The sequence below is a fragment of the Salmo trutta genome, chromosome 38 (genome assembly GCF_901001165.1).
Source record: "Salmo trutta chromosome 38, fSalTru1.1, whole genome shotgun sequence".
NCBI lineage: Eukaryota > Metazoa > Chordata > Actinopteri > Salmoniformes > Salmonidae > Salmo > Salmo trutta.
In genome coordinates, this window is record NC_042994.1 from 28,849,491 (window position 1) to 28,873,376 (window position 23,886).

At 44.7% G+C, this 23,886-nt stretch overlaps 1 protein-coding gene across 4 annotated transcripts; it reads right to left on the minus strand.

The window, feature by feature from the left end:
- Positions 1 to 2,354: 2,354 nt before the first annotated feature.
- Positions 2,355 to 15,923, minus strand: LOC115178161 (probable glutamate--tRNA ligase, mitochondrial). Of its 4 annotated transcripts, XM_029739206.1 has the most exons (12): positions 15,365 to 15,923; positions 13,479 to 13,588; positions 13,318 to 13,363; positions 12,696 to 12,885; positions 12,120 to 12,270; positions 11,235 to 11,383; positions 10,241 to 10,413; positions 9,345 to 9,453; positions 7,760 to 7,913; positions 6,680 to 6,810; positions 4,694 to 4,835; positions 2,355 to 2,910 (listed from the first exon to the last, which is right to left on the minus strand). In XM_029739206.1, the coding sequence occupies exons 1-12, from the start codon at positions 15,657 to 15,659 to the stop codon at positions 2,812 to 2,814; spliced, it is 1,749 nt and encodes a 582-aa protein (XP_029595066.1). In that variant the 5' UTR covers positions 15,660 to 15,923; the 3' UTR covers positions 2,355 to 2,811. The 4 variants fall into 4 exon arrangements, with proteins under 4 accessions (XP_029595066.1, XP_029595065.1, XP_029595068.1 ...); XM_029739205.1 differs by lacking the exon at positions 13,318 to 13,363 and having other exon boundaries at positions 13,433 to 13,588; XM_029739208.1 differs by lacking the exons at positions 13,479 to 13,588; positions 15,365 to 15,923 and having other exon boundaries at positions 13,318 to 13,410.
- Between the last annotated feature and the right edge of the window lie 7,963 nt (positions 15,924 to 23,886).

A 23,886-nucleotide genomic window follows, 5' to 3' on the forward strand; every position in this document is an offset into this window, starting at 1 on the left:
GTAGCATAAAAACAGGCACTGTCCTTGGGTGTCTGACTCTCGGGTACACACATGAAGATAAGCTAGAAGTAGTGTAGGCTGAGTAGACTCCTGACACACACACACACACACATCCCTGAGGGCTGGGTTTCAAGAACAAAGAACACTGTCAAGAGCCAATGAGAAGTCGACATTAGTCGGGGACGGGACCGCCCTCAACACTCATCGACCAGTCAGGAGAGCGAATCTACCAGACTCAACCTACGTCATTTCATTATTGTTACACTGTATAAAATGTAAACACAACATGTTTTCGGGGCTCTCTTCTGCTGACTCCTTAAGAGGTGACAGAACGAGTCCGTGCACGCTACGCCAAATATCTTTGTATCTTAATAAAGCTGCCTTACGATAATTGAATCCACCCTGTCCGGCGTCTTGACTTGGTCTCCTTCTCAAGTAACTGATCATCAACAAACCTAAACCATTTTTTTTTCACAGCAGGTTTTTGAAAAGATGTCACAACTTTTCCTTGGTGGTTTATGAGTTTGAGCTATAATACAAAATGTATTTATTTTATTTAACTTTTATTTTATCAGGGAGTCATACTGAGAGAAATGTCTCTTTTACAGATGAGCCTTGAATTAGATAAATTACAGAAAACCAATATCAATACCAAATGCAAGCAGAAAGCATAAACACGGTCATAAAACACAAACACATTCATCAGTAATAATGTCCTCAATCAGCTTTCTGAATGGACCTAGAGACACCAGAACAAACACATTCATCAGTAATAATGTCCCCAACCAGCTTTCTGAATGGACCTAGAGACACCAGAACAAACACATTCATCAGTAATAATGTCCCCAATCAGCTTTCTGAATGGACCGAGAGACACCAGAACAAACACATTCATCAGTAATAATGTCCTCAATCAGCTTTCTGAATGGACCTAGAGACACCAGAACAAACACATTCATCAGTAATAATGTCCCCAATCAGCTTTCTGAATTGACCTAGAGACACCAGAACAAACACATTCATCAGTAATAATGTCCCCAATCAGCTTTCTGAATGGACCTAGAGACACCAGAACAAACACATTCATCAGTAATAATGTCCTCAATCAGCTTTCTGAATGGACCTAGAGACACCAGAACAAACACATTCATCAGTAATAATGTCCCCAATCAGCTTTCTGAATGGACCTAGAGACACCAGAACAAACACATTCATCAGTAATAATGTCCCCAATCAGCTTTCTGAATGGACCTAGAGACACCAGAACAAACACATTCATCAGTAATAATGTCCTCAATCAGCTTTCTGAATTGACCTAGAGACACCAGAACAAACACATTCATCAGTAATAATGTCCTCAATCAGCTTTCTGAATGGACCTAGAGACACCAGAACAAACACATTCATCAGTAATAATGTCCTCAATCAGCTTTCTGAATGGACCTAGAGACACCAGAACAAACACATTCATCAGTAATAATGTCCCCAATCAGCTTTCTGAATGGACCTAGAGACACCAGAACAAACACATTCATCAGTAATAATGTCCCCAACCAGCTTTCTGAAAGGACCTAGAGACACCAGAACAAACACATTCATCAGTAATAATGTCCTCAATCAGCTTTCTGAATGGACCTAGAGACACCAGAACAAACACATTCATCAGTAATAATGTCCTCAATCAGCTTTCTGAATGGACCTAGAGACACCAGAACAAACACATTCATCAGTAATAATGTCCTCAATCAGCTTTCTGAATGGACCTAGAGACACCAGAACAAACAGATTTAATAACATTTTGAAGATTGTTCCACAAATAAGGTGCAAGAAAACTAAAAGCTGATGTACCTAACTCAGTAGAGACCAAAGGAGTTTCCAGAGTTAACCATCCCGGAGATCGGGTGTGGTAAACAGGTTAGGTACGGTGAGACTTTTTGTAAAAATACTTTATAAAATGAAAACACAGCAACATGACATCAGAGGGCCAACCAACTTACCATATACCTGACATAACTTTCATTCCATCTTTTTCTAAATGTATTTTTAACCTTTATTTAACTAGGCAAGTCAGTTAAGAACAAATTCCTGTTTACAATAACGGCCAAACGGGGAACAGTGGGTTAACTGCCTTGTTCAGGGGCAGAACGACAGATTTTTACTTTGTCAGCTCGGGGATTTGATCTAGCAACCTTTCGGTTACTGGACAATCAACCGCACTAACCGGCTACCTGCCGCCCCAAAATGGACAATCAACCACTCTAACCGGCTACCTGCCGCCCCAAAATGGACAATCAACCATAATCAATGTAATGTTGAATACATTTAGAGTTCCCACTGAAGACATAGAGCATAAATAATTAGTAGAAACTGTTTTATTGCAAACATTTCCAGTTCAACTTGACTGAATGTCCATTACAAGTCAAGTGTGATTGAGATCATATACAGTCCAGGAATATTGTTAGAATCAGGTAACCAGTTCTCAGTGTTGCTGTGTTAGAATCAGGTAACCAGTTAGAATAATGAACCAGGGTCAGATTCATTATGGCACAACATAGCAAAACGTTTTTGCGGCGGAATATGAAAATGAACGTTTCTTATTGGACAAGTTCAAGTAGTCCCTCCCGGTTTCAGTCTGTTTTCTCTCTCGATTGGTAACAAATTATTACAACCTAGTCTTCAGGTGTTGCTGTGAGAGGGAATAGGGTGCCCTTTGTGACTCATCCGTATAATAATGCACTGCGTTTGCACTATAGGGCCCTGGACAAAAGTAGTGCACTATATAGGGAATAGGGTGCTATGCAGCCACAATGTTCAGTGCTGCCGTGAGAGCTGCTGTAGAACTCTGTTGAAGCGATGTGTGATCTCACTGGGTCCCAACGATACCATCATCTCTGCTACACTGGGGCCTTGCTGCAGAGAGAGAGAGAGACAGACAGACAGACAGACGGACGGAAGGAAGAGGAAGAAGAAACATCCTTTTTCAAGAGCTGTGACAATCATGTTGCAATCATTTGACAGGACAGCAATCAAACAACTTCTCTTTTTTTCACACTGTCATTGTGGTGCTTTTTTTTCCGCCGTCACTCTCCGTTCCGCCTCCCTCTCTCCTACTCTAGTCTGAGGGCCAGTCTCTCTCCTACTCTAGTCTGAGGGCCAGTCTCTCTCCTACTCTAGTCTGAGGGCCAGTCTCTCTCCTACTCTAGTCTGAGGGCCAGTCTCTCTCCTACTCTAGTCTGAGGGCCAGTCTCTCTCCTACTCTAGTCTGAGGGCCAGTCTCTCTCCTACTCTAGTCTGAGGGCCAGTCTCTCTCCTACTCTAGTCTGAGGGCCAGTCTCTCTCCTACCTGTAGTCTGAGGGCTAGTCTCTCTCCTACCTGTAGTCTGAGGGCCAGTCTCTCTCCTACCTGTAGTCTGAGGGCCAGTCTCTCTCCTACCTGTAGTCTGAGGGCCAGTCTCTCTCCTACCTGTAGTCTGAGGGCTAGTCTCACTCCTACCTGTAGTCTGAGGGCCAGTCTCTCTCCTACCTGTAGTCTGAGGGCTAGTCTCACTCCTACCTGTAGTCTGAGGGCTAGTCTCTCTCCTACCTGTAGTCTGAGGGCTAGTCTCACTCCTACCTGTAGTCTGAGGGCCAGTCTCTCTCCTACCTGTAGTCTGAGGGCCAGTCTCTCTCCTACCTGTAGTCTGAGGGCCAGTCTCTCTCCTACCTGTAGTCTGAGGGCTAGTCTCTCTCCTACCTGTAGTCCGCTGAGGGCCAGTCTCTCTCCTACCTGTAGTCTGAGGGCTAGTCTCTCTCCTACCTGTAGTCTGAGGGCCAGTCTCTCTCCTACCTGTAGTCTGAGGGCCAGTCTCTCTCCTACCTGTAGTCTGAGGGCCAGTCTCTCTCCTACCTGTAGTCCGCTGAGGGCCAGTATCTCTCCTACCTGTAGTCTGAGGGCCAGTCTCTCTCCTACCTGTAGTCTGAGGGCTAGTCTCTCTCCTACCTGTAGTCTGAGGGCTAGTCTCTCTCCTACCTGTAGTCCGCTGAGGGCCAGTCTCTCTCCTACCTGTAGTCCGCTGAGGGCCAGTCTCTCTCCTGCCTGTAGTCTGAGGGCCAGTCTCTCTCCTACCTGTAGTCCGCTGAGGGCCAGTCTCTCTCCTACCTGTAGTCTGAGGGCTAGTCTTTCTACTACCTGTAGTCTGAGGGCCAGTCTCTCTCCTACCTGTAGTCTGAGGGCTAGTCTCTCTCCTACCTGTAGTCTGAGGGCTAGTCTCTCTCCTACCTGTAGTCTGAGGGCTAGTCTCTCTCCTACCTGTAGTCCGCTGAGGGCCAGTATCTCTCCTACCTGTAGTCTGAGGGCTAGTCTCTCTCCTACCTGTAGTCCGCTGAGGGCCAGTCTCCCTCCTACCTGTAGTCTGAGGGCCAGTCTCTCTCCTACCTGTAGTCTGAGGGCCAGTCTCTCTCCTACCTGTAGTCTGAGGGCCAGTCTCTCTCCTACCTGTAGTCCGCTGAGGGCCAGTCTCTCTCCTACCTGTAGTCTGAGGGCCAGTCTCTCTCCTACCTGTAGTCCGCTGAGGGCCAGTCTCTCTCCTACCTGTAGTCTGAGGGCTAGTCTCTCTCCTACCTGTAGTCTGAGGGCCAGTCTCTCTCCTACCTGTAGTCCGCTGAGGGCCAGTCTCTCTCCTACCTGTAGTCTGAGGGCCAGTCTCTCTCCTACCTGTAGTCCGCTGAGGGCCAGTCGTATAATCTTCATAACATCTCTGTATTTAGTGTTGCTGGTCTTCTTAGCCAGAGTCTTCAGTTCTACACTGAGCTGGTCTACTGTCAGTTCCTCACCTCCTTTCAGACCTTCCATCAACCTACACAGAGACAGACATGGGACAGGCCGTTAACACTAAGACATGTTAATAGTACACGCAAGTACATTTTGGTTATCAATTAAAACATGAAAGACGTAACTGACAGTCATGTCATTTTCAGAAACGCTTTGGTTCATTAAAAAGGACACTGTCAGTTAACTTCTGACAAACAAACTTGACTACATTGAAAGGGAACTAGGAGTAGTTTTAGTTAACAGTTAGTTCTGATAGATACAGTATGAACCAGAGTAGTCCTGTTAGTCTATAGTAGTTATGGTATAAACCAGAGCAGTCCTGTTAGTCTATAATAGTTATGGTATGAACCAGAGTAGTCCTGTTAGTCTATAGTAGTTATGGTATGAACCAGAGTAGTCCTGTTAGTCTATAGTAGTTATGGTATAAACCAGAGTAGTCCTGTTAGTCTATAGTAGTTATGGTATGACCCAGAGTAGTCCTGTTAGTCTATAGTAGTTATGGTATGAACCAGAGTAGTCCTGTTAGTCTATAGTAGTTATGGTATAAACCAGAGTAGTCCTGTTAGTCTATAATAGTTATGGTATGAACCAGAGTAGTCCTGTCAGTCTATAGTAGTTATGGTATGAACCAGAGTAGTCCTGTTAGTCTATAGTAGTTATGGTATAAACCAGAGTAGTCCTGTTAGTCTATAGTAGTTATGGTATGAACCAGAGTAGTCCTGTTAGTCTATAGTAGTTATGGTATAAACCAGAGTAGTCCTGTTAGTCTATAGTAGTTATGGTATGAACCAGAGTAGTCCTGTTAGTCTATAGTAGTTATGGTATAAACCAGAGTAGTCCTGTTAGTCTATAGTAGTTATGGTATGACCCAGAGTAGTCCTGTTAGTCTATAGTAGTTATGGTATAAACCAGAGTAGTCCTGTTAGTCTATAGTAGTTATGGTATAAACCAGAGTAGTCCTGTTAGTCTATAGTAGTTATGGTATGACCCAGAGTAGTCCTGTTAGTCTATAGTAGTTATGGTATAAACCAGAGTAGTCCTGTTAGTCTATAGTAGTTATGGTATGAACCAGAGTAGTCCTGTTAGTCTATAGTAGTTATGGTATAAACCAGAGTAGTCCTGTTAGTCTATAGTAGTTATGGTATAAACCAGAGTAGTCCTGTTAGTCTATAGTAGTTATGGTATGAACCAGAGTAGTCCTGTTAGTCTATAGTAGTTATGGTATAAACCAGAGTAGTCCTGTTAGTCTATAGTAGTTATGGTATGAACCAGAGTAGTCCTGTTAGTCTATAGTAGTTATGGTATAAACCAGAGTAGTCCTGTTAGTCTATAGTAGTTATGGTATGACCCAGAGTAGTCCTGTTAGTCTATAGTAGTTATGGTATGAACCAGAGTAGTCCTGTTAGTCTATAGTAGTTATGGTATAAACCAGAGTAGTCCTGTTAGTCTATAGTAGTTATGGTATGAACCAGAGTAGTCCTGTTAGTCTATAATAGTTATGGTATGAACCAGAGTAGTCCTGTCAGTCTATAGTAGTTATGGTATAAACCAGAGTAGTCCTGTTAGTCTATAGTAGTTATGGTATAAACCAGAGTAGTCCTGTTAGTCTATAGTAGTTATGGTATGAACCAGAGTAGTCCTGTTAGTCTATAGTAGTTATGGTATAAACCAGAGTAGTCCTGTTAGTCTATAGTAGTTATGGTATAAACCAGAGTAGTCCTGTTAGTCTATAGTAGTTATGGTATAAACCAGAGCAGTCCTGTTAGTCTATAGTAGTTATGGTATGACCCAGAGTAGTCCTGTTAGTCTATAGTAGTTATGGTATGAACCAGAGTAGTCCTGTTAGTCTATAGTAGTTATGGTACGTACCTTATGACCAGAGTAGCGATGTGTTGTGTCTCTGAGCTGAGTGCTGCCATCTGTTGGTCAGAGAAAGAAGGTCGAACCCAAAGGTAGGAATACTCTGAGGACACCAGGTCAGACACAGAGGAGATATGACCCTGAGAGAGAGAAAAGGAGAGAGAAAGAATTAGACAGAGAAGGAGGGTGGAACCCACAGGTAGGAATACTCTGAGGACACCAGGTCAGACACAGAGGAGATATGACCCTGAGAGAGAGAAAAGGAGAGAGAAAGAATTAGACAGAGAAGGAGGGTGGAACCCACAGGTAGGAATACTCTGAGGACACCAGGTCAGACACAGAGGAGATATGACCCTGAGAGAGAGAAAAGGAGAGAGAAAGAATTAGACAGAGAAGGAGGGTGGAACCCACAGGTAGGAATACTCTGAGGACACCAGGTCAGACACAGAGGAGATATGACCCTGAGAGAGAGAAAAGGAGAGAGAAAGAATTAGACAGAGAAGGAGGGTGGAACCCACAGGTAGGAATACTCTGAGGACACCAGGTCAGACACAGAGGAGATATGACCCTGAGAGAGAGAAAAGGAGAGAGAAAGAATTAGACAGAGAAGGAGGGTGGAACCCACAGGTAGGAATACTCTGGAGCTACCAGCTCAGACAGAGAGGAGATATGTGAGTGAGTGAGACGGAAAGCGAGAGAGAGAGACAGAAAGAGAGAGAGATGGTGACCTCCAGACAGACAGGCTCCACATTCTGCACTGGACTGTGATATTCTCAAACTGGGAATGTCGGAACGCCAGAGGGATGAAGGGATTGTTTTTCAGCTGGTGCGAAGACCGACACAACAGCTGATGCCCTGTTACCTTGGTTACGTCCATAGTTACCTTGGACCAGGTGTAGAACCTGTGTGATGAGGTCATAGTTACCTTGCGCAGGTGTAGAACCCATGTGATGAGGTCATAGTCACCTTGCGCAGGTGTAGAACCCCTGTGATGAGGTCATAGTTACCTTGCGCAGGTGTAGAACCCATGTGATGAGGTCATAGTCACCTTGCGCAGGTGTAGAACCCCTGTGATGAGGTCATAGTTACCTTGCGCAGGTGTAGAACCCGTGTGATGTAATCTGGTTGCAGAACATCCTGATCCTGGACCTGTGTTCCGTACACTTCCTGGATCCGCCCCTGCAGATCCCTCACCAGCCAATCACGTTGCACCGCGTCATCGATACGCTGCTGCAGGTGGATCCTGGGAGAACACAGAGAGGATTACTGAGATTACTAAGGACTGGTCTAGAGTGAGTTGGGTTGTTAAGATAAGGGTGGTAGGAGAAGAATTGAGAAAGCTGCTCCTAGACCCTTATGTGCTAGAACCAGAGGTGGGCGATGCCAGTCAGTACTCAGGGGCCTGATTGGTGTCACACCGTTTCTCCATCTGATTAATCAAACTGCATTCTAAACTGAAGATCATGATTAGGTGATTATTGGAGTCATTTATCAGGACTGAATGGGGCAGGTCAGCAGACACAATATATAGGCAGAAATACACAGTGCAACAGCACCACCTGGGTAACAGTCTCTTAGTTAACATTCCACACCATGTGCCAAAGAGACCGGACGTTCTGCCATCTTCAAATCTGAACATTCTATCATTAATGAGCTTGAGGAGAACTGAGGAGTTGATCCTGATTCGATGACCCCTCACAGCTATCCTCCAATCACAACGATTATACAACTATTGGAACTATCACTGTTTTCTCTCCACTGAAAGTGTTGCTATCCGGTTGCTAAGCAACCATTTTGTTTGGTTCAACCAGATAAAACCAGTGTGTTGACAACGTGAAAAGTTGCTAGTCATGGAAAATATTAATGTTATTTCAAACAACCAATGAGCAACTCTGCTGTACACCAGCTGCATATTGAACGTTGAGATTACCAGAGGCCAGTCTCTATGGCAATGACAAGGAGTAGAATGTTAGCTAAAGAGACTGGTAACTCAGACTACCCTACCGGGTGGCTGAGTTAAGAACCACAGAGCAACAGGGACAAACCTACTATGGCTTCTACCCTTGAACTATACTCAACCTTGAGATTAGCAGCCAGCCTAAAGAATTTGTGGAGGGGGGGAGAGATGGATACAGAGACAGACAGACAGGTAGTGTACTTGTGGAGGGAGGGAGAGATGGATACAGAGACAGACAGACAGGTAGTGTACTTGTGGAGGGAGGGAGAGATGGATACAGAGACAGACAGACAGACAGGTAGTGTACTTGTGGAGGGAGGGAGAGATGGATACAGAGACAGACAGACAGGTAGTGTACTTGTGGAGGGAGGGAGAGATGGATACAGAGACAGACAGACAGGTAGTGTACTTGTGGAGGGAGGGAGAGATGGATACAGAGACAGACAGACAGGTAGTGTACTTGTGGAGGGAGGGAGAGATGGATACATAGAGACAGACAGACAGACAGACATGTAGTGTACTTGTGGAGGGAGGGAGAGATGGATACATAGAGACAGACAGGTAGTGTACTTGTGGAGGGAGGGAGAGATGGATACATAGAGACAGACAGGTAGTGTACTTGTGGAGGGAGGGAGAGATGGATACATAGAGACAGACATGTAGTGTACTTGTGGAGGGAGGGAGAGATGGATACATAGAGACAGACAGGTAGTGTACTTGTTAAACTCAGCCAGTTTGTCCAGGTCCAGCAGAGCAGAGTGGGTGGTGATCTTAGACGGGTTAAACTCAGTGATCAGTTCCTCCATCTTACGACCCACACGGTTACCTGCAGGATGACAGGGGAAATGCATTTAGTCTACGTCTCAAATGGCACCCTACCACTATTTCTCACTCCTATTCCCTTTAATAGTGCACTACTTCTGACTCCTATTCCCTGTATAGTGCACTACATCTGACCCCTAATCCCTTTATAGTGCACTACATCTGACCCCTAATCCCTTTATAGTGCACTACATCTGACCCCTAATCCCTTTATAGTGCACTACATCTGACCCCTAATCCCTTTATAGTGCACTACATCTGACCCCTAATCCCTTTATAGTGCACTACTTCTGACCCCTAATCCCTTTATAGTGCACTACTTCTGACTCCTATTCCCTGTATAGTGCACTACATCTGACCCCTAATCCCTTTATAGTGCACTACATCTGACCCCTAATCCCTTTATAGTGCACTACATCTGACCCCTAATCCCTTTATAGTGCACTACATCTGACCCCTAATCCCTTTATAGTGCACTACATCTGACCCCTAATCCCTTTATAGTGCACTACATCTGACCCCTAATCCCTTTATAGTGCACTACATCTGACCCCTAATCCCTTTATAGTGCACTACTTCTGACTCCTATTCCCTGTATAGTGCACTACATCTGACCCCTAATCCCTTTATAGTGCACTACATCTGACCCCTAATCCCTTTATAGTGCACTACATCTGACCCCTAATCCCTTTATAGTGCACTACTTCTGACTCCTATTCCCTGTATAGTGCACTACTTCTCAGTATAAAGATATCCCCCTGCCTCTCTCTTTCTCCCCCTCCCTCTCTTACTGTTAAAGCCAGATCCACAGTGTGTGGTGATATCCAGTAGTGCTTCAGGTAGGGCTCCACTCCTCTGGAAACTCTGTATGTAGATATCTCCTTGTCTCTTGGAGAGCTTACTGCCATCTCTGTTGAGGAGGAGAGGAAGGTGTCCGAACACCGGGGGCTTCCAGCCCAGAGCCCTGGAATAACAATAACATAACATAACCAGGGGCTTCCAGCCCAGAGCCCTGGAATAACAATAACATAACCAGGGGCTTCCAGCCCAGAGCCCTAGAATAACAATAATATAACATAACCAGGGGCTTCCAGCCCAGAGCCCTGGAATAACAATAACATAACATAACCAGCGGATTCCAGCCCAGAGCCCTGGAATAACAATAACATAACATAACCAGGGGCTTCCAGCCCAGAGTCCTGGAATAACAATAACATAGCCAGGGGCTTCCAGCCCAGAGCCCTGGAATAACAATAACATAACATAACCAGGGGCTTCCAGCCCAGAGCCCTGGAATAACAATAATATAACATAACCAGGGGCTTCCATCCCAGAGCCCTGGAATAACAATAACATAAACAGGGGCTTCCAGCCCATAACCCTGGAAGAACAATAATATAACCAGGGGCTTCCAGCCCATAACCCTGGAACAACAATAATATAACCAGGGGCTTCCAGCCCATAACCCTGAAATAACAATAATATAACCAGGGGCTTCCAGCCCATAACCCTGGAACAACAATAATATAACCAGGGGCTTCCAGCAGCCCATAACCCTGAAATAACAATAACATAACACAAAGCAACCTACCGTTTTGTACATTGCTTTTAGTACATTGCTTCTGGTATTGTCATGCTCATAATTGCTATGTTATTCTATTTTGCTCTGTATGTGTCCTTGGGTATCTTGAAAGGATTGAATAAAATGTATTATTATTATGAATATTATTATTTTACAATGTTGTATGGGTGTGCCTAGTGGGAATCACACCGGTGTGTGTGTACCTGTACAGCAGCAGGTGTTTGGAGGTAGAGATGAGCCACTCTGATCCTCTCAGGACGTGGCTGACCTTCATCAGGTGGTCGTCTACTACGTTAGCCAGGTGATAGGTGGGGAAACCATCTGCTTTCATCACTACAGGGTCTCCTTCAACCTACAGCAGGGGCACAAAGTACTGACTTTTTACACATTGTTGTTACAGCCTGAATTTAAAATTAAATTGATATTTTTTTTGTCACTGGCCTACACACAATACCCCATAATGTCAAAGTGGACTTATGTTTTTCGATTTTTTTTTATACAACTAAATAAAAAATGAGAAGCTGAAATGTCTTCAGTCAAAAAGTATTCAGCCCCTTTATTATGACAAGCCTAAATAAGTTCAGGAGTAAAAATGTGCTTAACAAGTCACATAATAAGTTGCATGGACTCTGTGTGCAGTAATAGTGTTTAACATGATTTTTGAATGACTACCTCATCTCTGTACCCCACACATACAATCATCTGTATTTTAGTGAATTTCAAAACACAGATTCAACCACAAAGACCAGGGAGGTTGTCCAATGCCTTGCAAAGAAGGGCACCTATTGGTAGATGGGTAAAAAAAAGAATGAAAAGCAGACATTGAATATCCCTTTGAGGAGAGGAATGGGTAGATATATATGTTATCTATCCATCTACTACATTTGCCAGGTGGGGAACCCGTCAGATTAATACGGGTCTCCTTCAACCTGGGATGGGAGGTGGCGTTTCAATTATATGTGTTTTGAAATAAGAAAAGCACTTGCAAATCTGAGGTTACTTGTTGCAGGGGCGTCGGAATAAATCAATAGAAATTGCACACTGCTTGCAGGTACAGCTTGTGTTTATTTATGTATCAGCCGGTTTACCTGGGCCACCTCATGACGGTTCCATCCAAAGACCAGGTCGTTGAAGGGTTCTACTCCAGACTCCAGTCTGAACCTGATCACATGGGGGACCTTCTGATCCAGCTTCTCCTCTACCTGATCTGGGCGGAGGTGTCTGCACCTGTTGTCATACCTGCAGTAGAGGAATGCTCAGTTATGTGTGTGAATGAGTGTGTGTGTGTGTGTGTATTCGAACATGTCCATGCATGTGTATGTTGGGCTCCCGAGGAGGCGCAGCGGTCTAAGGCGCTGCATCTCAGTGCTAGAGGCGTCACTACAGACCGTGGTTCGATTCCAGGCTGTATCACAACCGGCCCGTGATTGGGAGTGCCATAGGGCGGCGCACAATTGGCCCAGCGTCGTCCGAGTTAGGGTTTGGCCTGGGGTAGGCCGTCGTTGTAAATAAGAATTTGTTAACTAACTTGCCTAGTTAAATAAAATAAATATAAGTTAAATAAAATAAATATAAGTTAAATAAAATAAATATAAGTTAAATAAAATAAATAAAAGTATGTATGTATATGTGTGTGTGTGTGTGTGTGTGTTTAGCCAACTCACCGCGGTGTCTGTCCGCTGCGTAGGGCCTCTCTCTTCAGTAATTCTAGTCTCTGCTGGCTGCAGAAGCAGTGGTAGGCCTTCCCTGTCTGGACCAGGGAGTCAGCAGCCTGGCTGTACAGGGACAGCCTCTGGGACTGGAGGTAGGGACCGTACTGGCCTCCTCCACGGGGACTCTCGTCTGGGGGGATACCTGGGGAGGGTAGGATGGAGATGGATTAGCCCCCATTATTACATGGGCAAATGCAATATTGACCAGTCCACAGCATGTTCTAGAATGTAAACAATGCTGTGGAACTGAATGTCTACAATCTGAATTAGATTCCAAATACTTGGAATGTATTGGAACGCTCACGGCTGCTAACGTCCGTTGTAAAAGTTGGCCAAACTCCTTAATATCTACTTTATGTCTCTGCTCCTACCAGCCCACCCCAGCATGAACTCTATGGACTCAGCAGCTTCCGGCACCAGTCTCCTCTGGTCTGTGTGTAGGTCTGTGTGTAGGTCTGTGTGTAGGTCTGTCTGTAGGTCTGTCTGTAGGTCTGTGTGCTGGTCTGTGTGTAGGTCTGTGTGTAGGTCTGTGTGTAGGTGTATATATATATGTGTGTTGTTAAATCTGTCCTACCAGCCCACTCCAACATATCCTCTATAGACTCTGCAGCTCCCGGCACCAGTCTGCTCTGGTCTGTGTGTAGGTCTGTGTGTAGGTGTATATATGTGTGTTGTTAAATCTGTCCTACCAGCCCACTCCAACATATCCTCTATAGACTCTGCAGCTCCCGGCACCAGTCTGCTCTGGTCTGTATCTTCCATACGTAAGATGAAGCTCCCTCCATACTTCTTAGCGTAGATATAGTTGTAGAGAGCTGTACGCAGCCCCCCCAGGTGCAGGAAACCTAGAGAGATACGAGTCAGTATAGTAAGTTAGTCTACATGGTGTACGCAGCCCCCCCAGGTGCAGGAAACCTAGAGAGATACGGGTCAGTATAGTTAGTCTACATGGTGTACGCAGCCCCCCCAGGTGCAGGAAACCTAGAGAGATACGGGTCAGTATAGTTAGTTAGTCTACATGGTGTACGCAGCCCCCCCAGGTGCAGGAAACCTAGAGAGATACGGGTCAGTATAGTTAGTTAGTCTACATGGTGTACGCAGCCCCCCCAGGTGCAGGAAACCTAGAGAGATACGGTCAGTATAGTTAGTTAGTCTACATGGTGTACGCAGCCCCCCCAGGTGCAGGAAACCTAGAGAGATACGGGTCAGTATAGTTAGTTAGTCTACATGGTGTACGCAGCCCCCCCAGGTGCAGGAAACCTAGAGAGATACGAGTCAGTATAGTTAGTTAGTCTACATGGTGTACGCAGCCCCCCCAGGTGCAGGAAACCTAGAGAGATACAGGTCAGTATAGTTAGTTAGTCTACATGGTGTACGCAGCCCCCCCATGGTTTTACTTCTACTGTACTGCACTACACAAACAGACAGACAGACAGAGGGGTCAATTATAGCTCGTTTGTTGTACAGTAAAGCACAGATAGCTGGAATCCCAAATGGCACCGTAGTTCCTACGAAAGGAAGTAAGCCTTGTCAGAGCCAAATGGCCACTAGGGCCGTTACAGTGTGGCATCACTGTAACAGTCCAGCTAGCCCCTGGAAGGACGTTGTTAGGTAATGTGGCATCACTGTAACAGTCCAGCTAGGTGGCATCACTACTACTGTAACAGTCCAGCTAGGTGGCATCACTACTACTGTAACAGTACAGCTAGGTGGCATCACTACTACTGTAACAGTCCAGCTAGGTGGCATCACTACTACTGTAACAGTCCAGCTAGGTGGCATCACTACTACTGTAACAGTACAGCTAGGTGGCATCACTACTACTGTAACAGTCCAGCTAGGTGGCATCACTACTACTGTAACAGTACAGCTAGGTGGCATCACTATTACTGTAACAGTCCAGCTAGGTGGCATCACTACTACTGTAACAGTACAGCTAGGTGGCATCACTACTACTGTAACAGTCCAGCTAGGTGGCATCACTACTACTGTAACAGTCCAGCTAGGTGGCATCACTACTACTGTAACAGTACAGCTAGGTGGCATCACTACTACTGTAACAGTCCAGCTAGGTGGCATCACTACTACTGTAACAGTCCAGCTAGGTGGCATCACTACTACTGTAACAGTACAGCTAGGTGGCATCACTACTACTGTAACAGTCCAGCTAGGTGGCATCACTACTACTGTAACAGTCCAGCTAGGTGGCATCACTACTACTGTAACAGTACAGCTAGCCCCTGGAAGGACGTTGTTAGGTTATGTGGCATCACTGTAACAGTACAGCTAGGTGGCATCATTACGTTGTTAGGTTATGTGGCATCACTGTAACAGTACAGCTAGGTGGCATCATTACGTTGTTAGGTTATGTGGCATCACTGTAACAGTCGTGTTATAGCATGTACAGGTTATAGCGTGCGTCCCTAATTCAAAGGGCATCCTATTCCCTGTAGTGTACTCCTTTTAGCCACGGCTCAAAACCAACCACCAACCCAAGGGTTGTAGAGCTATATGCACTGTGCAGGCTTTAACCCAGCACTAACACACCTGATTATTCATCCGATTGTTTAGCTATTAACAGCCTGTCGTGGGTTCAAATCGCCCCCCCCGCATTATTTTACCTGTTGGACTCGGAGCGAACCTCACTCTCACTTCACCATGTTCATGATGGTGACAAACCTCGTCACATTCAGATGAAAAGCATCTCTTCTGCGAGCTATTCAACCTAATGTATTTTTGCTTTCCGCCGTGTCCACCACTGCGGTTGAAAGTCAATGGCAACGCGTTCTTCAACAACACTGGGGTATCGACTTTATGGACGTTCCTTCCTGTACTGTACTGGCAACACCGCTTACACGTTTTTATTGGAAGGCATCTGGATGGTGTGCTGAAATGTATAAACAATGACAGAAGCATGATAATAATTAGCTAACTAGCGAAGTTACAAAACAAAGGTATCCATGTGTTCCACTCGCTACAGACAGCTAGCTAGCTAATGGACGCGGAAACGTTAGCACCACAAGGAGGGGAAAACCGGCATCTTGACATTGCGCTTACAAATTCATTCTACCGATGTTTGCTGTTTAGGATCGATTTGCGTTGTTTATTTAATAGTTTTTGAAGTTGACCGTCAACTGTACCCGGCTCTTCACACATGTAATCACGTGACGTCACCACACCACTTCCTGGTTTGCTCTGTTCAAAATAGTAGTCCCATAGTGATGGGACTATTGATACCCAGAACACAAAGTGTGGTCGAATCCGAACGAAGATATATTATTTAGAAAATATTTTATGACGCCACACTTTCTGCAGATTGTTGTTTAAACATTTCGCTTTATTGACTATAGTATAAGCTTCTGTCTTAAGCATCTTAGATAATGGCCTCGATTCAGTTTTTGACAGCAAAAAAGGAAACATGATGGAAAGTGCGAACCTGCAATGGTAACTGATTGTAGTTGCCTCCGAAGACTCGCGACTAACCTCTGCGTTGGGGAGATTTGATGAATAGTGTGGAAAAAAACGTACATAAACATCAAACATTGCTTTTCATTGATGACCAGCAGATGTCACTAATGTGGATTGTGTTAAAGCTCAGCTTAATTAACAATCTTAAGGCACAATTTGGTGAAAGCCCCGATCGCTTCAGAAAGCCTCTGTTTCCCATCACTAGAACATCTTACCCTGAGAGATTCGCTGTGGGTGTGAAAAATAATAATTGTAACATAGTTGATTGACGACTGTTGTAACAGGCTAGAGGAGCCCTTATTAGTGTAACTAAGGAACAGGCTGGAGGAGCCCTTATTAGTGTAACTAAGGAACAGGCTGGAGGAGACCTTATTAGTGTAACTAAGGAACAGGCTTATTAGTGTAACTAAGGAACAGGCTGGAGGAGACCTTATTAGTGTAACTAAGGAACAGGCTGGAGGAGCCCTTATTAGAGTAACTAAGGAACAGGCTGGAGGAGACCTTATTAGTGTAACTAAGGAACAGGCTGGAGGAGCCATGATTAGTGTAACTAAGGAACAGGCTTATTAGAGTAACTAAGGAACAGGCTGGAGGAGCCCTTATTAGAGTAACTAAGGAACAGGCTGGAGGAGACCTTATTAGTGTAACTAAGGAACCGGCTGGAGGAGCCATTATTAGTGTAACTAAGGAACAGGCTTATTAGAGTAACTAAGGAACAGGCTGGAGGAGACCTTATTAGAGTAACTAAGGAACAGGCTGGAGGAGACCTTATTAGTGTAACTAAGGAACAGGCTGGAGGAGACCTTATTAGTGTAACTAAGGAACAGGCTTATTAGAGTAACTAAGGAACAGGCTGGAGGAGACCTTATTAGAGTAACTAAGGAACAGGCTGGAGGAGACCTTATTAGAGTAACTAAGGAACAGGCTGGAGGAGCCCTTATTAGTGTAACTAAGGAACAGGCTTATTAGAGTAACTAAGGAACAGGCTGGAGGAGACCTTATTAGAGTAACTAAGGAACAGGCTGGAGGAGACCTTATTAGAGTAACTAAGGAACAGGCTGGAGGAGCCCTTATTAGTGTAACTAAGGAACAGGCTTATTAGAGTAACTAAGGAACAGGCTGGAGGAGCCCTTATTAGTGTAACTAAGGAACAGGCTGGAGGAGACCTTATTAGTGTAACTAAGGAACAGGCTGGAGGAGCCCTTATTAGAGTAACTAAGGAACAGGCTTATTAGAGTAACTAAGGAACAGGCTGGAGGAGACCTTATTAGAGTAACTAAGGAACAGGCTGGAGGAGACCTTATTAGTGTAACTAAGGAACAGGCTGGAGGAGCCCTTATTAGAGTAACTAAGGAACAGGCTTATTAGAGTAACTAAGGAACAGGCTGGAGGAGACCTTATTAGTGTAACTAAGGAACAGGCTGGAGGAGACCTTATTAGTGTAACTAAGGAACAGGCTGGAGGAGCCCTTATTAGTGTAACTAAGGAACAGGCTTATTAGAGTAACTAAGGAACAGGCTGGAGGAGACCTTATTAGTGTAACTAAGGAACAGGCTGGAGGAGCCCTTATTAGTGTAACTAAGGAACAGGCTGGAGGAGCCCTTATTAGTGTAACTAAGGAACAGGCTGGAGGAGACCTTATTAGAGTAACTAAGGAACAGGCTGGAGGAGACCTTATTAGAGTAACTAAGGAACAGGCTGGAGGAGACCTTATTAGAGTAACTAAGGAACAGGCTGGAGGAGACCTTATTAGAGTAACTAAGGAACAGGCTGGAGGAGACCTTATTAGTGTAACTAAGGAACAGGCTGGAGGAGACCTTATTAGAGTAACTAAGGAACAGGCTGGAGGAGACCTTATTAGTGTAACTAAGGAACAGGCTGGAGGAGCCCTTATTAGTGTAACTAAGGAACAGGCTTATTAGTGTAACTAAGGAACAGGCTGGAGGAGACCTTATTAGTGTAACTAAGGAACAGGCTGGAGGAGACCTTATTAGAGTAACTAAGGAACAGGCTTATTAGAGTAACTAAGGAACAGGCTGGAGGAGACCTTATTAGTGTAACTAAGGAACAGACTGGAGGAGACCTTATTAGAGTAACTAAGGAACAGGCTTATTAGAGTAACTAAGGAACAGGCTGGAGGAGACCTTATTAGTGTAACTAAGGAACAGGCTGGAGGAGCCCTTATTAGTGTAACTAAGGAACAGGCTGGAGGAGCCCTTATTAGAGTAACTAAGGAACAGGCTTATTAGAGTAACTAAGGAACAGGCTGGAGGAGCCCTTATTAGAGTAACTAAGGAACAGGCTGGAGGAGACCTTATTAGAGTAACTAAGGAACAGGCTTATTAGAGTAACTAAGGAACAGGCTGGAGGAGCCCTTATTAGTGTAACTAAGGAACAGGCTGGAGGAGCCCTTATTAGAGTAACTAAGGAACAGGCTGGAGGAGACCTTATTAGTGTAACTAAGGAACAGGCTTATTAGAGTAACTAAGGAACAGGCTGGAGGAGACCTTATTAGTGTAACTAAGGAACAGGCTGGAGGAGCCCTTATTAGAGTAACTAAGGAACAGGCTGGAGGAGACCTTATTAGTGTAACTAAGGAACAGGCTGGAGGAGCCCTTATTAGTGTAACTAAGGAACAGGCTTATTAGTGTAACTAAGGAACAGGCTGGAGGAGCCCTTATTAGTGTTACTAAGGAACAGGCTGGAGGAGCCCTTATTAGAGTAACTAAGGAACAGGCTTATTAGAGTAACTAAGGAACAGGCTGGAGGAGACCTTTTTAGTGTAACTAAGGAACAGGCTTATTAGAGTAACTAAGGAACAGGCTGGAGGAGACCTTATTAGAGTAACTAAGGAACAGGCTGGAGGAGACCTTATTAGTGTAACTAAGGAACAGGCTGGAGGAGACCTTATTAGTGTAACTAAGGAACAGGCTTATTAGAGTAACTAAGGAACAGGCTGGAGGAGACCTTATTAGTGTAACTAAGGAACAGGCTGGAGGAGCCCTTATTAGTGTAACTAAGGAACAGGCTTATTAGAGTAACTAAGGAACAGGCTGGAGGAGCCCTTATTAGAGTAACTAAGGAACAGGCTGAAGGAGCCCTTATTAGTGTAACTAAGGAACAGGCTGGAGGAGCCATTATTAGTGTAACTAAGGAACAGGCTTATTAGAGTAACTAAGGAACAGGCTGGAGGAGCCCTTATTAGTGTAACTAAGGAACAGGCTTATTAGAGTAACTAAGGAACAGGCTGGAGGAGACCTTATTAGAGTAACTAAGGAACAGGCTGGAGGAGACCTTATTAGTGTAACTAAGGAACAGGCTGGAGGAGCCCTTATTAGAGTAACTAAGGAACAGGCTTATTAGAGTAACTAAGGAACAGGCTGGAGGAGACCTTATTAGAGTAACTAAGGAACAGGCTGGAGGAGACCTTATTAGTGTAACTAAGGAACAGGCTGGAGGAGCCCTTATTAGAGTTACTAAGGAACAGGCTTATTAGAGTAACTAAGGAACAGGCTGGAGGAGACCTTATTAGTGTAACTAAGGAACAGGCTGGAGGAGACCTTATTAGTGTAACTAAGGAACAGGCTGGAGGAGCCCTTATTAGTGTAACTAAGGAACAGGCTTATTAGAGTAACTAAGGAACAGGCTGGAGGAGACCTTATTAGTGTAACTAAGGAACAGGCTGGAGGAGCCCTTATTAGTGTAACTAAGGAACAGGCTGGAGGAGCCCTTATTAGTGTAACTAAGGAACAGGCTGGAGGAGACCTTATTAGAGTAACTAAGGAACAGGCTGGAGGAGACCTTATTAGAGTAACTAAGGAACAGGCTGGAGGAGACCTTATTAGAGTAACTAAGGAACAGGCTGGAGGAGACCTTATTAGAGTAACTAAGGAACAGGCTGGAGGAGACCTTATTAGAGTAACTAAGGAACAGGCTGGAGGAGACCGTATTAGTGTAACTAAGGAACAGGCTGGAGGAGCCCTTATTAGTGTAACTAAGGAACAGGCTTATTAGTGTAACTAAGGAACAGGCTGGAGGAGACCTTATTAGTGTAACTAAGGAACAGGCTGGAGGAGACCTTATTAGAGTAACTAAGGAACAGGCTTATTAGAGTAACTAAGGAACAGGCTGGAGGAGACCTTATTAGAGTAACTAAGGAACAGGCTGGAGGAGACCTTATTAGTGTAACTAAGGAACAGGCTGGAGGAGACCTTATTAGTGTAACTAAGGAACAGGCTTATTAGAGTAACTAAGGAACAGGCTGGAGGAGACCTTATTAGTGTAACTAAGGAACAGGCTGGAGGAGCCCTTATTAGTGTAACTAAGGAACAGGCTTATTAGAGTAACTAAGGAACAGGCTGGAGGAGCCCTTATTAGAGTAACTAAGGAACAGGCTGAAGGAGCCCTTATTAGTGTAACTAAGGAACAGGCTGGAGGAGCCATTATTAGTGTAACTAAGGAACAGGCTTATTAGAGTAACTAAGGAACAGGCTGGAGGAGCCCTTATTAGTGTAACTAAGGAACAGGCTTATTAGAGTAACTAAGGAACAGGCTGGAGGAGACCTTATTAGAGTAACTAAGGAACAGGCTGGAGGAGACCTTATTAGTGTAACTAAGGAACAGGCTGGAGGAGCCCTTATTAGAGTAACTAAGGAACAGGCTTATTAGAGTAACTAAGGAACAGGCTGGAGGAGACCTTATTAGAGTAACTAAGGAACAGGCTGGAGGAGACCTTATTAGTGTAACTAAGGAACAGGCTGGAGGAGCCCTTATTAGAGTTACTAAGGAACAGGCTTATTAGAGTAACTAAGGAACAGGCTGGAGGAGACCTTATTAGTGTAACTAAGGAACAGGCTGGAGGAGACCTTATTAGTGTAACTAAGGAACAGGCTGGAGGAGCCCTTATTAGTGTAACTAAGGAACAGGCTTATTAGAGTAACTAAGGAACAGGCTGGAGGAGACCTTATTAGTGTAACTAAGGAACAGGCTGGAGGAGCCCTTATTAGTGTAACTAAGGAACAGGCTGGAGGAGCCCTTATTAGTGTAACTAAGGAACAGGCTGGAGGAGACCTTATTAGAGTAACTAAGGAACAGGCTGGAGGAGACCTTATTAGAGTAACTAAGGAACAGGCTGGAGGAGACCTTATTAGAGTAACTAAGGAACAGGCTGGAGGAGACCTTATTAGAGTAACTAAGGAACAGGCTGGAGGAGACCTTATTAGAGTAACTAAGGAACAGGCTGGAGGAGACCGTATTAGTGTAACTAAGGAACAGGCTGGAGGAGCCCTTATTAGTGTAACTAAGGAACAGGCTTATTAGTGTAACTAAGGAACAGGCTGGAGGAGACCTTATTACTGTAACTAAGGAACAGGCTGGAGGAGACCTTATTAGAGTAACTAAGGAACAGGCTTATTAGAGTAACTAAGGAACAGGCTGGAGGAGACCTTATTAGTGTAACTAAGGAACAGGCTGGAGGAGCCCTTATTAGTGTAACTAAGGAACAGGCTTATTAGAGTAACTAAGGAACAGGCTGGAGGAGCCCTTATTAGTGTAACTAAGGAACAGGCTGGAGGAGCCCTTATTAGAGTAACTAAGGAACAGGCTGGAGGAGACCTTATTAGTGTAACTAAGGAACAGGCTGGAGGTGCCCTTATTAGTGTAACTAAGGAACAGGCTGGAGGAGCCCTTATTAGAGTAACTAAGGAACAGGCTGGAGGAGCCCTTATTAGAGTAACTAAGGAACAGGCTTATTAGAGTAACTAAGGTAATCGTGTGCTTTTCTATTGGTCTGTTTGAATAAAAAAAAATTGTGTGCTCTGATTGGTTGCAGGTATGACGCCGCACCTCCACCGGTTTCCTAGAAAATGGTGGTACATTCACTCATCTGTAGCATTCCTTTCCAGGGGACAGAGGGAAAGCCATGCAGGGACAGTGCTGCTGTCTCCAATGGGTGTATATTCAGTATTCACCTTGCCAGAAGACACCGGCCCTACCTTTACGCTCGTTTACACTGCGCTGCACTGGGGTCGGAATGCAATCATGGTTACATTAAGACACTGTGGAGTCTGCGCTAGATATGGGTCAGAAAACAAACCTCAGTGCAGGGTGGGATATGCCACTGTACTCCAAAGTTTACCTTTATCGACACTGCTCCATCGAGAAGATTGAAATACTGCTAGTTTTCCCAGAAAACTGCCCTTTTCGTGCTCATGCTAGCTAGCAGTAGCCACAGCAGCCTTTGTTGACACTGTCATTCCAAAATGGCTGAGGTGGCAACTGCTAGCTAGCATGAGGACAAAAAGGGCAGTTTTCCATGGGATAACTAGCAGTACTTCAATCTTCTCGATGGGCGCAGTGTGGATAGGTAAAATTTGGAGTACAAGTGGCATATCCCATCCCTGCATTGAGGTACGTTTTCAGACCTATATCTCGCGCTGGCTCCACGGTGTCTTGATGTAACCATGATTGCTTTCTGACCCCAGTGCAGCTCAGTGTAAACAAGCGTATTGGTAGTGAGCATACATCTATACATCTACATTATTAAAATAAACAAAAGTATTTTCTGTGGTGGCCTATAGAGGAAAAACTGGTATTATATCACACACACACACACACACACACACACACACACACACACACACACACACACACACACACACACACACACACACACACACACACATAATCAACTTTAACTGGTTTGTCTTGATTCATAATTTCAAGCACAGACACACTTCCGTGTGAGAGGAATTTCCCATCCAGATCCAACTTGATCTCCTTGGGACATCTTTATTGGTTTTGTTGATCTATATCATCATGATATAATCAATAACATTTACCATCATCACCACAAACACTGATACAGTGAGGGAAAAAAGTATTTGATCCCCTACTGATTTTGTACGTTTGCCCACTGACAAAGAAATTATCAGTCTATAATTTTAATGGTAGGTTTATTTGAACAATGAGAGACAGAATAACAACAAAAAAATCCAGAAAAACGCATGTCAAAAATGTTATAAATTGATTTGCATTTTAATGAGGGAAATAAGTATTTGACCCCCTCTCAATCAGAAAGATTTCTGGCTCCCAGGTGTCTTTTATACAGGTAACGAGCTGAGATTAGGAGCACACTCTTAAAGGTAGATTAGGAGCACACTCTTTGGCATCAACTCGCCGTGTTTGGAGGAGGAGGAATGCTGCATATGACCCCAAGAACACCATCCCCACCGTCAAACATGGAGGTGGAAACATTATGCTTTGGGGGTGTTTTTCTGCTAAGGGGACAGGACAACTTCACCTCATCAAAGGGACGATGGACGGGGCCATGTACCGTCAAATCTTGGGTGAGAACCTCCTTCCCTCAGCCAGGGCATTAAAAATGGGTCGTGGATGGGTATTCCAGCATGACAATGACCCAAAACACACAGCCAAGGCAACAAAGGAGTGGCTCTAGAAGAAGCACATTAAGGTCCTGGAGTGGCCTAGCCAGTCTCCAGACCTTAATCCCATAGAACATCTGTGGAGGGAGCTGAAGGTTCGAGTTGCCAAACGTCAGCCTCGAAACCTTAATGACTTGGAGAAGATCTGCAAAGAGGAGTGGGACAAAATCCCTCCTGAGATGTGTGCAAACCTGGTGGCCAACTACAAGAAATGTCTGACCTCTGTGATTGCC

Bases quoted from the DNA above. Each gene is read 5' to 3' on its own strand.
- LOC115178161 (XM_029739206.1), bottom strand. From the start codon at position 15,659: ATGCTTCTGTCATTGTTTATACATTTCAGCACACCATCCAGATGCCTT. The intron at 13,589-15,364 runs GTAAAATAATGC...GTATCTCTCTAG, and splicing joins GTTCGCTCCGAGTCCAACAG to GTTTCCTGCACCTGGGGGGG. The intron at 12,886-13,317 runs GTAGGACAGATT...TACCCTCCCCAG, and splicing joins GGATATGTTGGAGTGGGCTG to GTATCCCCCCAGACGAGAGT.